The following is a 12,567-nucleotide window of genomic DNA, read 5'->3' on the forward strand; positions in this document are numbered from 1 at the left end:
TTCTCTCCCTTTGCCCTTGCTCCCCAACATCACAAACACTGGAAGACCCTCCTCTTTTCTGCTTATACAGTTTCAAGCCTGCAAGATAATTTCCTATAATTTTGCTGTAATACATGCTTATCTCTTGTGCCTGTGAATTATTCATACTTAAATTCTGACTTGGCTAGTGATTAATAATATATTCCCTTGACATAATGTGCTGGACAGTACATTATGAAGTGCTTTAACATTTGGCCTTTCGAGACAGCAAAGCAATTTTTTTTTTTTTTTTTTTTTGAGATGGAGTCTCACACTGTCACCGGGGCTGGACTGCAATGGCCTGATCTCCACTCACTGCAACCACTTGTTTCCCTGGTTCATGTGATTCTCCTGCTGCAGCCTCCCAAGTAGCTGGGATTACAGGCATGCACCACCACACCCTAATTTTTTGTATTTTTAGTAGAGACGAAGTTTCACTATTTTGGCCAGACTAGTCTTGAACTCCTGACCTAGTGATCCACCTGCCTCAGCCTCCCAAAGTGCTGAGATTACAAGTGTGAGCCACCATGCCCGGCCAATTTTTACAAACTTTTTTTTTTTTTTTTTTTAACCAGTCATCTTTTATTTGGAGGTTAATTCCATTAGGATATGAAAGGATTCAGCAATAATCGAGACTGTGTTCCTTATGGAGGGGCTCAAGCCAAGAAGGTCGTGGAGGGAACGGCAGAGCTTGCCTTCTTCAGTGGTACTTGCGTCGTCGCTCATGCTTGAGCTCCTTGTAGGAAAAGGTGTAGTTGAAGACCACGTAGCATGCCAGCACCATGATAAGCCCCGCGATGCTCCCCTTCTTCACATTGATATATTTGTTTTTTTTTTTTTTTGAGACGGAGTTTCACTCATGTTACCCAGGCTGGAGTGCAATAACACTGTTATGGCTCACTGCAGCCTTGACCTCCTGGGCTCAAGTGGTCCTCCCACCTCAGCCCCCTGAGTAGCTGGGACAATAGGGATGAGCCACCACACCCAGCTAATTAAAAAAAATTTTTTTAATCCCAGCACTTTGGGTGGCCAAGGCAGGTGGATCACAAGGTCAGGGGTTCGAGTCCAGCCTGGCCAGCATGGTGAAACCTCGTCTCTACTAAAAGTACAAAAATTAGCTGGGCATGGTGGCACATGCCTGTAATTCCAGCTACTCAGGAGGCTGAGGCAGGAGAATCACTTGAACCCAGGAGCAGGAGGTTGCAGTGAGCTGAGATCATGCCACTGCACTCCAGCCTGGGTGACAAAGTGAGACTCTGTCTCAAAAAAATAATAATAAAAATAAAATAATGTTCTTTTTTTTTTTTTTGTAGAGATGGGGTCTCATGATATTGCCCAGGCTGGTCTTCTACTCCTGGGCTTAAGCTATTCTTCTGCTTTGGCCTCCCAAAGTGCTCAGATTACAGGCGTGAGCACCTGGTTTAAGATTTGATTTTTGATTCAGAGATGGTCCAGTTCTTCGTAGTTTGCTATTTCTGTGACTTTAATTGCTTTCCTTGGATTCTTTGTTTCTGTTAGCCCCCTTACTAGTAACATTTCCTATATTATCTTTACATCTTCCATGTAAGATCCATAATTGTGTTCCAAAGGTTAATTAAATCTCGGAAACTCCCAGGCTTATGAGAGATGATGATGATGATGATTATTATTATTTTTGAGATAGAGTCTCTTAATTATAAATCTTCCGGAGCTTGGGCAAAGAAAAGAAAAAAGTGATAGAGTCTCACAAAAACAAAAAAAGGAAAAAGAAATGAAAAAAAAAGAGAGTCTCGCTCTGTGGCCAGGCACTAGGCTGGAGTGCGGTGGTGCGATCTCGGCTCACTGCAACCTCTGCCTCCCGGGTTCAAGCATTTCTCCTCAGCCTCCCTAGTAGCTGGGACTACAGGCAAGCGCCACCACGCCCAGCTAATTTTTGCATTTTTAGTAGAGACGGGATTCAACATGTTGGCCAGGATGGTCTCGATCTCTTGACCTCGTGATGCGCCCGCCTCAGCCTCCCAAAGTGATGGGATTACAGGCGGGAGCCACTGTACCCGACCCAGAGAAGTTTATTTCTAGAGTCCAGTGATTTCTGGCAATTTTNGTAGAGACGGGGTTTCACCATGTTGACCAGGATGGTCTCGATCTCTTGACCTCGTGATCCACCCACCTCGGCCTCCCAAAGTGCTGGGATTACAGGCTTGAGCCACCGCGCCCGGCACATTGATATATTTGTTATAGTGCCGGTAGTAACCTCTTCGAAACGCTCCGACAATGCCACTAGGGCTGAAGTCCCGCATCAAGATCCAGCTTAGTAGCTCTCCTAGTTTGACCTCCAAAAGTTTCTTGTCCTTCAATGGTACGACTGACGCCATCTTGGTATACTGGTCACGTTTGTTTTTTTTTTAAAGTGAGTTATCTGGTAACCTCCCAACAAGAATAGGTTCAATCTCCTGACAAAGCAGTTTTTATCATGACTACATGACTTCCTAGGTCTGTGACCATGGGGAAAGTTGCTTTATCTTGCTGAGTCTCAGTTTCCTCATCTATAAAATGGGGATGATGGTAGTTCCCATCTCACAGGGCTGTTGTGAGGACTAAATGTGATAACATATGCTAACAGTGCCTACTGGCACAGAGTAAGCACTCAGTCAACATTGACTGTTATTATTTCCCTCTAGTATTTTTACCTAGCTCATTTATTTATGGGTTATGTTCCCATCATTAATGGAAGGATTACTATCTGCTGTTATCTATTATATGTCAAGCACTGTGCTAGGCACTTTTATTAATACTTACGCTATTCTCACAGCAATCCTGAGGTTAAAATGATTTGATCTAGAAATTAGAAGATCCTACTAATGCCTTACCTAGGAATTAGTAGAGCCAGGATTTTGAACTGTCTTTTGTTATAGGGGCCTCAGCCACGAACCTAGGATGAGTGGGGAAAATCTATTTTTATCCCCTACTGAACTCAATTATATTTGCCTCAAAAGCCTTCCACTGCTTCGTGATGATTTTTCACAGACATGGGAAACTTTTTGTTTTTATTAACAGGGCTACCTAAGTGTTGTGTACAAACCAAGTTCCTTCATTTAATGGATTTATTGTATTTAAATCAAGAGAGTGGAATTGGGGCTTTAGTTTATGCTATTGTTCTCTGTGGCTGAAAATCACAGGTTCTCTTCCCTTATCACTCAGAAGGCACCTCCAAATCTCTTCTCATTCATCATATTACTAAAGGCACTAATGCCCTTATTTACACCTCACCACTACTTGGTCTTGCTCATATATCTGCTTGAAAAGAAGCTTTGCCAATTAATTTAAAACCATCTAATTTAACCCCTTAATTTATAGTTGAAGCCAATAAGGCTCAGGGTGGCTAAGAGACGTGCCCGAGGTCAAGCTAATGGCTGTACCTCGGTTGTTTCTCAATCTAGGTTTTTGGCTCATGCCCAGAATGCCACTCATTATGCCACAAGCCCCTTGAAAAGCAGCCACTCAGCAAGGTTGTTGTCATGAGTAGTTAAAAACCTCCACCTGCAGTCTTATTTGTGGTGTTAATAGCACCTCACTTTAAAATATACAAATAAAAACTTCCTTCAGCACAAAATACAAGTAAATGAATGAAATCTTTTTTTTTTTTTTTGAGACGCAGTTTGGCTCTTGTTGCCCAGGCTGGAATACAATGGTGCAATCTCAGCTCACAGCAACCTCTGCCTCCTGGGTCCAAGCGATTCTTCTGCCTCAGCCTCCTGAGTAGCTGGGATTACAGGCATGCGCCACCAAACCTGGCTAATTTTGTATTTGCAGTAGAGATGGAGTTTCTCCATGTTGGTCGGGCTGATCTTGAGCTCCCAAACTCAGGTGATCCACCCACTTCAGCCTCCCAAAGTGTTGGGATTAAAGGCGTGAGCCACTGAGCCCGGCCTATGAAATCTTAAAGTTTTTTTTTTTTTAATGTAGAGTTGGAGTCTCACTATGTTGCCCAGGCTGGTCTGGAACTCCTGGACTCAAGCAGTCTGCCTGCCTCGGTCTCCCCTAAACACTGGGATTACAGGCATGAGCACTGCGCCCAGCCTAAATAAGCGAAATCTAACCATTAGATTATATGTACATAAAGCGTATGTGTTGCTTTTTTTTTTTTTAATTGAGACGGAGTCTCACTCTGTCACCCAGGCTGGAGTGCAGTGGTCTCAAACTTCTGAGTGATCTTGGCTCACTGCAACTTCTGCCTCCCAGGTTCAAGTGATTCTCCTGCCTCAGAGTCCTGAGTACCTGGAATTACATACAGGTGCACACCACCATGCCGGCTTTTTTTTGTGTTTTTAGTAGAGACGAGGTTTCACCATATTGGCCAGGCTGGTCTCAAACTTCTGAGCTCAAGCGATCCACCCGCCTCAGCCTCCCAAAGTGCTGGGATTATAGGCGTGAGCCACTATGCCAGGCCTGACTGCTGCTTTTTTATAGGCTATATATTTCTAGGAAGCAGAAGAAACTTATTCTAACTTCTTCTGTATGGCAGTTGGGACAAGGCATAATCTGAAGGCCAAAACTGTCAGGATAGAGAAACTTAGAAGCTCATAATAGAATTTTAGAATTTGAAAAAAAACATTGGGGGACTGTATCATGCAGTCTAATTCAATCCCCTCTTTGTATAATAATGATTTTGAGGCTCAGGAAGTAATTTTCATGGCATTATAGTAAAATCTGTTTCAACATCAGCAGCATTTTCCCCACAATACTAAATTATCTTCCTTGATTTTCTGAAAATTAAATTGTATTTATAGTCACATAAGATTGCCGGAATAGGCTGGGCATGGTGGCTGACACCTATAATCCCAGCCCTTTGGGAGGCTCAGGTGGGTGGATCACGAGGTTAGGAGTTCAAGACCAGCCTGGCCAACATAGTGAAACCCTGTCTCTACTAAAAATAAAGAATTAGCTGGGCATGGTGGCGGGTGCCTGTAGTCCCAGCTACTCAGGAGGCTGAGGCGGGAGAATCGCTTGAACCCAGGAGGCGGAGGTTGCAAAGAGCCGAGACTGTGCCATTGCACTCCAACCTGGGTGACAGAGTGAGACTCCGTCTCAAAAAAATAAATACCATAAAAATAAATAAAAGAGTGCAGGAATAAGTTCTTTTGGAAAAATGCAAGACAACCTTCAGGGAACTAAAATATTACCTTACTCTCCTTTTGGAACATGAGCCTCATTATTTGGGCAGTTTTATTTGCAGGTACAAATTTTCTCAGCTTTTGGATAGACCTTATGTGTTATTGGCAGAATCATTTCTCACCAGAAGCATCGGAATTCAGAAAGACAGAAACAATGAAATTTATCTCAGCTCAATAAGAAGTTTGAAGAACTCCAGATTACGATATATTCCAAAGTGGCCTCAGTTTTTCAGCAAATTTTAGACTTAGAAAGGAGTCAGAACTGGCCTTGGATCATCCTCTAAAAGAATCAACAGTTCTTTTCTAATAGCCACAGAGGCAACATGAAATGTCTGGCTGTTCAGGAAAGCTTTAACAATATTTTCACCCTCACTGTTTTCCTTTTTGTTTTTTTATTTTTTGGTTTTTTTTTTGAAACAGAGTTTTGCTCTGTTGCCAGGTGCCAGGCTGGAGTGCAGTGGCACAATCTCGGCTCACTGCAATCTCTGCCTCTTGGGTTCAAGCAATTCTCCTGCCTCAGCCTCCCAAGTAGCTGGGACTACAGGCACACGCCACCACGCCCAGCTAATTTTTGTATTTTTTAGTAGAGACAGGGTTTCACCATGTTGGCCAGGGTGGTCTTGGTCTCTTGACCTCGTGATCTGCCCAACTCGGCCTCCCAAAGTGCTGGGATTACAGGCGTGAGCCACCATGCCCGGCCCCTCACTGTTTTCTTTAGGTTATGTAGGTATCCTATTGGAGCCCAAGATTTGAAATAAATTTCGTATTATTGTCTTTTTTTTTTTATTATTATTTTGTTTTCCCCAGTTTGTGCTCATATAGATTCTGGCCAGGTTTTTTCTACCACACCATGCTACCCAGCCAGGTTCTAAAGAAATCAGGCTGAGAAGAGTTATATAACACAATGGGGCGATGTATCAAGTACCCTCAACCTGGCCCTATCCTTCAAACTCGGGAGATTATTTCAATTCAACCCCAGGACACTTGTGAATGAGGGAAGCTTTTGGAGGGGTGAATAGTGGGCGGGTGCCAAGGGGCTGAAAGATCTTATGAAGCTCCTTGCCAGGCTGGCCCAGAATTAACCCATGGTTTCCCAGTCAGAGCAGTCCCAGCTGCCTTTCTTTCCTGGGGCCTCACAGGTTAATCTATGATGTTAACCAACTGAGTTTGACCATGACTGGCTTTGTTTTGCAAAACCAAATTGGTAAGGCAGGCCTCATGCTGACTGACTGAATGGTATCATCAACCCAATTCAAGGGGTGCCGCAAAAGCAAGGAAGTGAAACTTCAATTTCCTCCTCATGTTAAATGATAGTTTATCATACTGAGTATGACCCTTATGCAGCTCAGGGCAAAGTATTTTATTGCTTTTTTTGTGAACAGCAATAAACCACTCTTTTCTACTTTTCCCTGTAACCCCTACCCCTGCCCCACACCTGATTGATTAATGCTTATTGGAAAGATCTGTTCTCTGTTGTCAATGGCCAGAAAACCAGAAGCCTCCTTTTTGCCATCACCAACTGTTATCATTTTACCTCTATCTTAGGAAGTACAGGGTTTGTTTTAAAACAAAACAACACAGAAGTAAACGGGGGGAAAAAGCCATTTTGGCTTCAGAACACCCTTGTAATTGCCATTGGCTCTAACCATGTGGGTGAGTTTTGCTTCAGTTCTAGGCCAGGCAGATGATGTTGGTTGCTTTCATCGCTGAGTTTCCACTGCCCTTATACACACCTCCATTAGAATGTTTATCATACTACATTGGGTTGTTTGTTTGAGACAGGATCTCGCTCTGTTGCCCATGCTGGAGTGCAGTGGTACAGTCATAGCTCACTGCAACCTCGATCTCCCATCTCAAGTGATCCTCCTGCCTCAGCCTCCTGAGCAGCTAGGACTGCAGATGTGCATCACCACACCTGCTTAATGTTTGTGTTTTTTGTAGAGACAGATCTTGCTATGTTGCCTAGGCTGGCATACTACATCGTTATGGGCACAGGCGAGCATTTCTTGATTGGGAGGAATTATAGTGCTTTCATTTTTATGTCCCTAAGCAGGTGCCTAGCATATCCTTGACCCACATAAGGCATTCAGTGAATGAATAAATTGATGGGGAGACCTCCCACAATGGTTAGCTCAAATCTTTTCTCTGACCTGCCAGCAAGTCTCTACCTACCTAGACTCAGAATCAGAAAGAGGTTCAGTAGCTCAGCTCCCTTCATTGGACATTTGTGGGAATCGATGGGGTAAGATGTGATGTTTCTTAGGACTTGAACCTGCACCCTCTTCACTTTCTACTCCTACTGTTTTTTCCTTTGGAAATCTCATTTACTTCCATGGCTTCAGAAAATATCTCTTTATTGATGACTCCCAAATTTGCATCTCCTTCTCAAATTTCTTTTCTAGTTTATTTAGCAAGATTTCCTATACTTACTAGCCAATCACATGCTTGATATCTCTGTTTGAATGTCTCAGAAAAATTACAAAGTTAGCAAGCTTAAAATGGAACTTTTTTTTTTTTTTCAAAAATAGTCACTCTGTTACCCAGGCTGGAGTGCAATGGCACAATCTCAGCTCACTGCAACCTCCACCTCCCAGATTCAAGTGATCCTTGTGCCTCGGCTTCCCGAGTAGCTGGGATTACAGGCATGTACCACCACACCTGGCTAATTTTTGTATTTTTAGTAGAGAAGGGATTTTGCCATGCTGGCCAGGCTGGTCTTGAACTCCTGACCTCAAGCAAGCTACCCACATTGGCCTCCCAAAGTGCTGGGATTCCAGGTGTGAGCCACTGCACCTGGCCAAAATGGAACTGTTAATTCTCATCTTCCCATTAGTCCTAACCTGGTTCTCTCTCATTTTGCCTATGTCCAAAAATGGTACCACCTGCCACTTACTTACTAAAGTTAGAAATACTGGGAACCATCTAGCTTCCTCACCTCTCACTCACCATTATTTAATCCATCAGCAATTGTGACTCTTCCTTTTTTTTTTTGAGATGGAATCTTGCTCTTGTTGCCCAGGCTGGAGTGCAGTGGCATGATCTTAGCTCATTGCAACTTCCACCTCCAAGGTTCAAGTGATTCTCCTGCCTTAGCCTCCCAAGTAGCTGGAATTACAGGCGCCCACCACCTCGCCCAGCTAGTTTTTGAATCTTTAGTAGAGATGGGGTTTTGCCATGTTGGCCAGGCTGCTCTCGAACTCTTGACCTTATGACCCATCTGCCTTGGCCTCCCAAAATGCTAGGATTACAGGTGTGAGCCACTGCGCCTGGCCAATTCTTCCTCTTTTTAACATGCTGCTCATCTTCCTTCTCTCTGCTCCTTCTGTTCCTATCCTAGTTCAAGCCACCATTAGCTCTTGCCTGAACTAATACGATTGCCTTCTCTGCAGGCTTCCTCTCTTGCCCCTTTCAGTCCATTTTCCATATAACATTTAGTATGGATTTTTTTTTGTGAGTTTTTTTGTTTGTTTGTTTTTTGAGACAGAATCTCATTCTGTCACCCAGGCTGCTGGAGTACAGTGGCACAATCTTAGATCACTGTAACCTCCACCTCCCAACCGAGTGATTTTTGTGCCTCAGCCTCCTAAGTAGCTGAGACTATAGGCACATGCCACCATGCCCAGCTAATATATATATTTTTTTTAGTAGAGACATGGTTTCATTATGTTGGCCAGACTGGCCTTGAGCACCTGGCCACAAGATGCTTAAGATCTACCGCTTTGGCCTCCCAAAGTGCTGGGATTATAGGCATGAGCCACCGAACCTGGCCTGTTTTGTTTTGTTTTGAAGTGAATAGGATCCTATCACCATCCTGCTTAAAACTTTTTAGACAGGGTCTTACTATGCTGTGCAGGCTGGTCTTGAACTCCCGGACTCAGGTAATCCTCCTGCTTTAGCCTCCTGACTTGTCAGTACTACAGGTGGGGGCCACTGTGCCTAACTCCTTCTTAAAATCTTTTCATGGCTTCCCATTTCTCTAGAACAAAATGCAAACTTTTTACTGAGGCCTACTGAAGTCCAATATAATTCTGACTCTCTGTCCTACAACATTTGTATTCAGGTGAAACCAAGTTAAGGTGAATACCATGGAATACAGAGAAGGAATACATGAAGCGAGAGGTAAAGAGAGAACAGGTTGACGTTTTTCCTTTGACTTGGGCTTAGGTGGTAATGGTGTATTTGGGAACTTCATATGTTCTTCTCTTTCCTTGTTTTATTTTTTTCCCTTAAATCACATTGCACACCCAGCCCCTCCCCCATAATCTACCTCTTTTAACTACTGCCCAGCTGATTAGTCCTGAGAGTAGTATGGAGCCCCTTAGAGCAGAGGACCTAAGGGTTACTTTAACTTGAAATCAGGAGGCCTGAGATCTAGCCTCAGCCCTTAACTAGCCAAGTGACCTCAGGCAAATTGCTTTTCCCTTCTGCAAGGAGAAGGGGTTCTCCTCCAGCTCCGAGGAGAATCACCTATATGACCTATGACTTATACACTCACCCCAACATTAGGAACACCAGTTTTATGTTGGGAGAGTATCAATCACCCACTACATGCAAATTCAAGTGTTGTGAGAGGCTTACAGAGTCACCAAGAAGCGTAATATGGTTCTACATCCAAGGAAGAGACTTGTCAGCTCTATTGTTGAGACAAAAAATACATAATGTCTAGATATCACAGGCAGTGATACACAGATTCTATCAAATGAATGGAAGGAAATTTCAAGAAGCAGAGACCTTAAGGTAATGTTTGGAGTTGAGGAGGCAGTAGATAGGACACAGGTGTTTCAGAGAGGGAAATGGTCTCGGCTGAGATACAGAAGTTAGGTGGGAATCGAGTATGCAAGGGGCTGTCATAACCTGGTCCAGCTGGAGCTGCGTAAGCAAGGAATATAGTTGGACAAGCAAGTTAAGAGCAGTTTTCGGCTGGGAGCAGTGGCTCATTCCTGTATTTCCAGCACTTTAGGAGGCTGAGGTGGGTAAATCACCTGAGGTCAGGAGTTTGAGACCAGCCTGGCCAACATGGTGAAACCTTGTCTCTACTAAAAATACAAAAAAATTAGCTGGGTGTGGTGGTGGATGCCTGTAATCCCAGCTACTTGGGAGGCTGAGGCAGGAGAAGTGCTTGAATCCTTGAGGTGGTGGTTGCAGTGAGCCAAGATTGCGCCACTGCACTCCAGCCTAGGCAACAGAGGGGGACTTACTCTCCAAAAAAAGAAAGAAAGAAAGAAAAGAGAGAGAAGAAAAAAAGAAGAAAGAAAGAAAAAGAAAGAGAGAGAAAGAAAGAAAGAAAGAAAGAAAGAAAGAAAGAAAGAAAGAAAGAAAGAAAGAAAGAAAGAAAAGAAAAGCCAGCCCAAATAGTTAAGATTTTATTCTCTAGGACCTTGAAGTTTTTTAATCAGGTGAATAATGAATTGAATGTGATGTATTAGTAAAGTAAATATGGTAGTAATGTGTTAGGTGAAGAGTTGAAAAGCAGAATGGCAGTTCTTCGTTCAAAATTCAGATACAAAGTATGATCTTAGTACAGTGCGAAAGCAAAGGTAATAGAGGGAAGGGATAGATTTGGGGGACAAACCAAAGGAAGAAGACTAAATATGAAAAGCTGAGCAGAGGGAGGAGTCAGGAATGATTCAGAAAAGTAAATCTGTTACTCAAAGTTTCATTAGATGATGGAAACAGAGAAGTCATAAGAGAAAATCAATTCTGACATCCAAGGAGAACAGCCAGTCAAGCATTAGAGCTGCAATGCCTAGAGCTCACACAGAGATGGAAATGTAGGAGTTATCAGCACAGAAATAAGACTGGAATTTGAGAATAGGTAAGTTCCCCATGGTGAAAGCAGAGAAAAAAAGTGAGCCCCAACCTGAACCTCAGGGTGGGATGTTCATTATTAAGGGTCAAGAAAAGAAGAGTAGCCTAAAAGAATTGTCCAGGGCCGGGCGCGGTGGCTCAAGCCTGTAATCCCAGCACTTTGGGAGGCCGAGGCGGGTGGATCACGAGGTCAAGAGATCGAGACCATCCTGGTCAACATGGTGAAACCCCGTCTCTACTAAAAATACAAAAAAATTAGCTGGGCATGGTGGCACGTGCCTGTAATCCCAGCTACTCAGGAGGCTGAGGCAGGAGAATTGCCTGAACCCAGGAGGCGGAGGTTGCAGAGAGCCGAGATCGCGCCATTGCTCTCCAGCCTGGGTAACAGGAGCGAAACTCCGTCTCAAAAAAAAAAAAGAAATAGAATATGAGTTTGGAAGGACAGCGGGTCAAGGAGAGTTTGTCTTTTTCTTCTCTCTCTCTTTTTTTTTTGAGAGAGGATCTTACTCTGTTGCCCATGTCGGAGTGCTGTGGCATGATTACAGCCTCCCACCTCCACCTCCTGAGTAGCTGGTACTACAGGCACCACCACTCTTAGCTAATTTTTATATATTTTCTAGAGATGAAGTTTTGCCACATTGTCGAGGCTGGTCTCAAACTCCTGGGCTCCGGCAATTTCAAGCCCAGCCTCTGAAAGTGTTGGGGTTGTAGGTGTGACCCATCATGCTGGGCCCTTCTCTCTCTTTTTAATTTATTATTATTATTATTTTTTGTGGTGGTTTTTTGATATGGAGTCTCGCTCTGTCACCCAGTCTGGAGTGCAGTGGTATTATCTTAACTCACTGCAATCTCTGCCTCCCAGGTTCAAGCAGTTCTCCTGAGTAGCTGGGACTACAGGTGTGTGCCACCACGCCCGGCTAATTTTTTTTTTTTTTTTTTTTTTTGAGACGGAATCTTGCTCTGTCACCCAGGCTGGAGTGAAGTGGCATGATCTTGGCTCACTGCAACCTCTGCCTTTCGGGTTCAAGCAGTTCTCCTGCCTCAGCAGATTTGGGATTACAGGTGCCTGCCACCACACCCGGCTAATTTTTGTATTTTTAGTAGAGATGAGATTTCACCATGTTGGCCGGGCTGGTCTTGAATTCCTGACCTCAGGTGATTCCCCACTGTGCCAAGCCTCCCAAAGTGCTGGGATTATAGGCATGAGCCACCACGAGTTGCCCGCTCTCACTTTTATTGGTAAGTCCTTTGGATATCTGAAGACGGGGATATGGCCAATGCCAGGAGACAGAGTGGTATTATTTAAGGGGACCTTCTAGAGGGGAAATTCCAGAGGGAGACGACAGTGTTTAAGGTGACTCTAGGTTAGAAAACGTCAAGGTACCCTTGATGAGTGATCAGAAGGGTGAGGAAGTCTCCAGGAGTAGTAAAATTACTGAACATAATCCAAGTAAGTAGACAATTGAGCAAAGTCAGGAAGATAAAAGACTAACTGACAAATTGTGGTCAATGCTGAGGTTGTGGGGCTGTAACAACAGCTTGTCATAAACACAGTAAGGAGCTACAGTTGGAAGAACTGGGATAGATG

At 43.8% G+C, this 12,567-nt stretch overlaps 1 protein-coding gene across 1 annotated transcript; it reads right to left on the reverse strand.

The window, feature by feature from the left end:
- Positions 1 to 568: 568 nt before the first annotated feature.
- Positions 569 to 2,379, reverse strand: LOC119467281 (ATP synthase subunit f, mitochondrial-like). The gene is made up of 2 exons (XM_037728664.1): positions 2,230 to 2,379; positions 569 to 842 (listed from the first exon to the last, which is right to left on the reverse strand). Exons 1-2 carry the CDS (start codon positions 2,370 to 2,372, stop codon positions 719 to 721), a joined length of 267 nt encoding a protein of 88 aa, XP_037584592.1. The 5' UTR covers positions 2,373 to 2,379; the 3' UTR covers positions 569 to 718.
- Between the last annotated feature and the right edge of the window lie 10,188 nt (positions 2,380 to 12,567).

This window comes from Cebus imitator, unplaced genomic scaffold, assembly GCF_001604975.1.
Source record: "Cebus imitator isolate Cc_AM_T3 unplaced genomic scaffold, Cebus_imitator-1.0 Scaffold274, whole genome shotgun sequence".
Classification (NCBI taxonomy): domain Eukaryota; kingdom Metazoa; phylum Chordata; class Mammalia; order Primates; family Cebidae; genus Cebus; species Cebus imitator.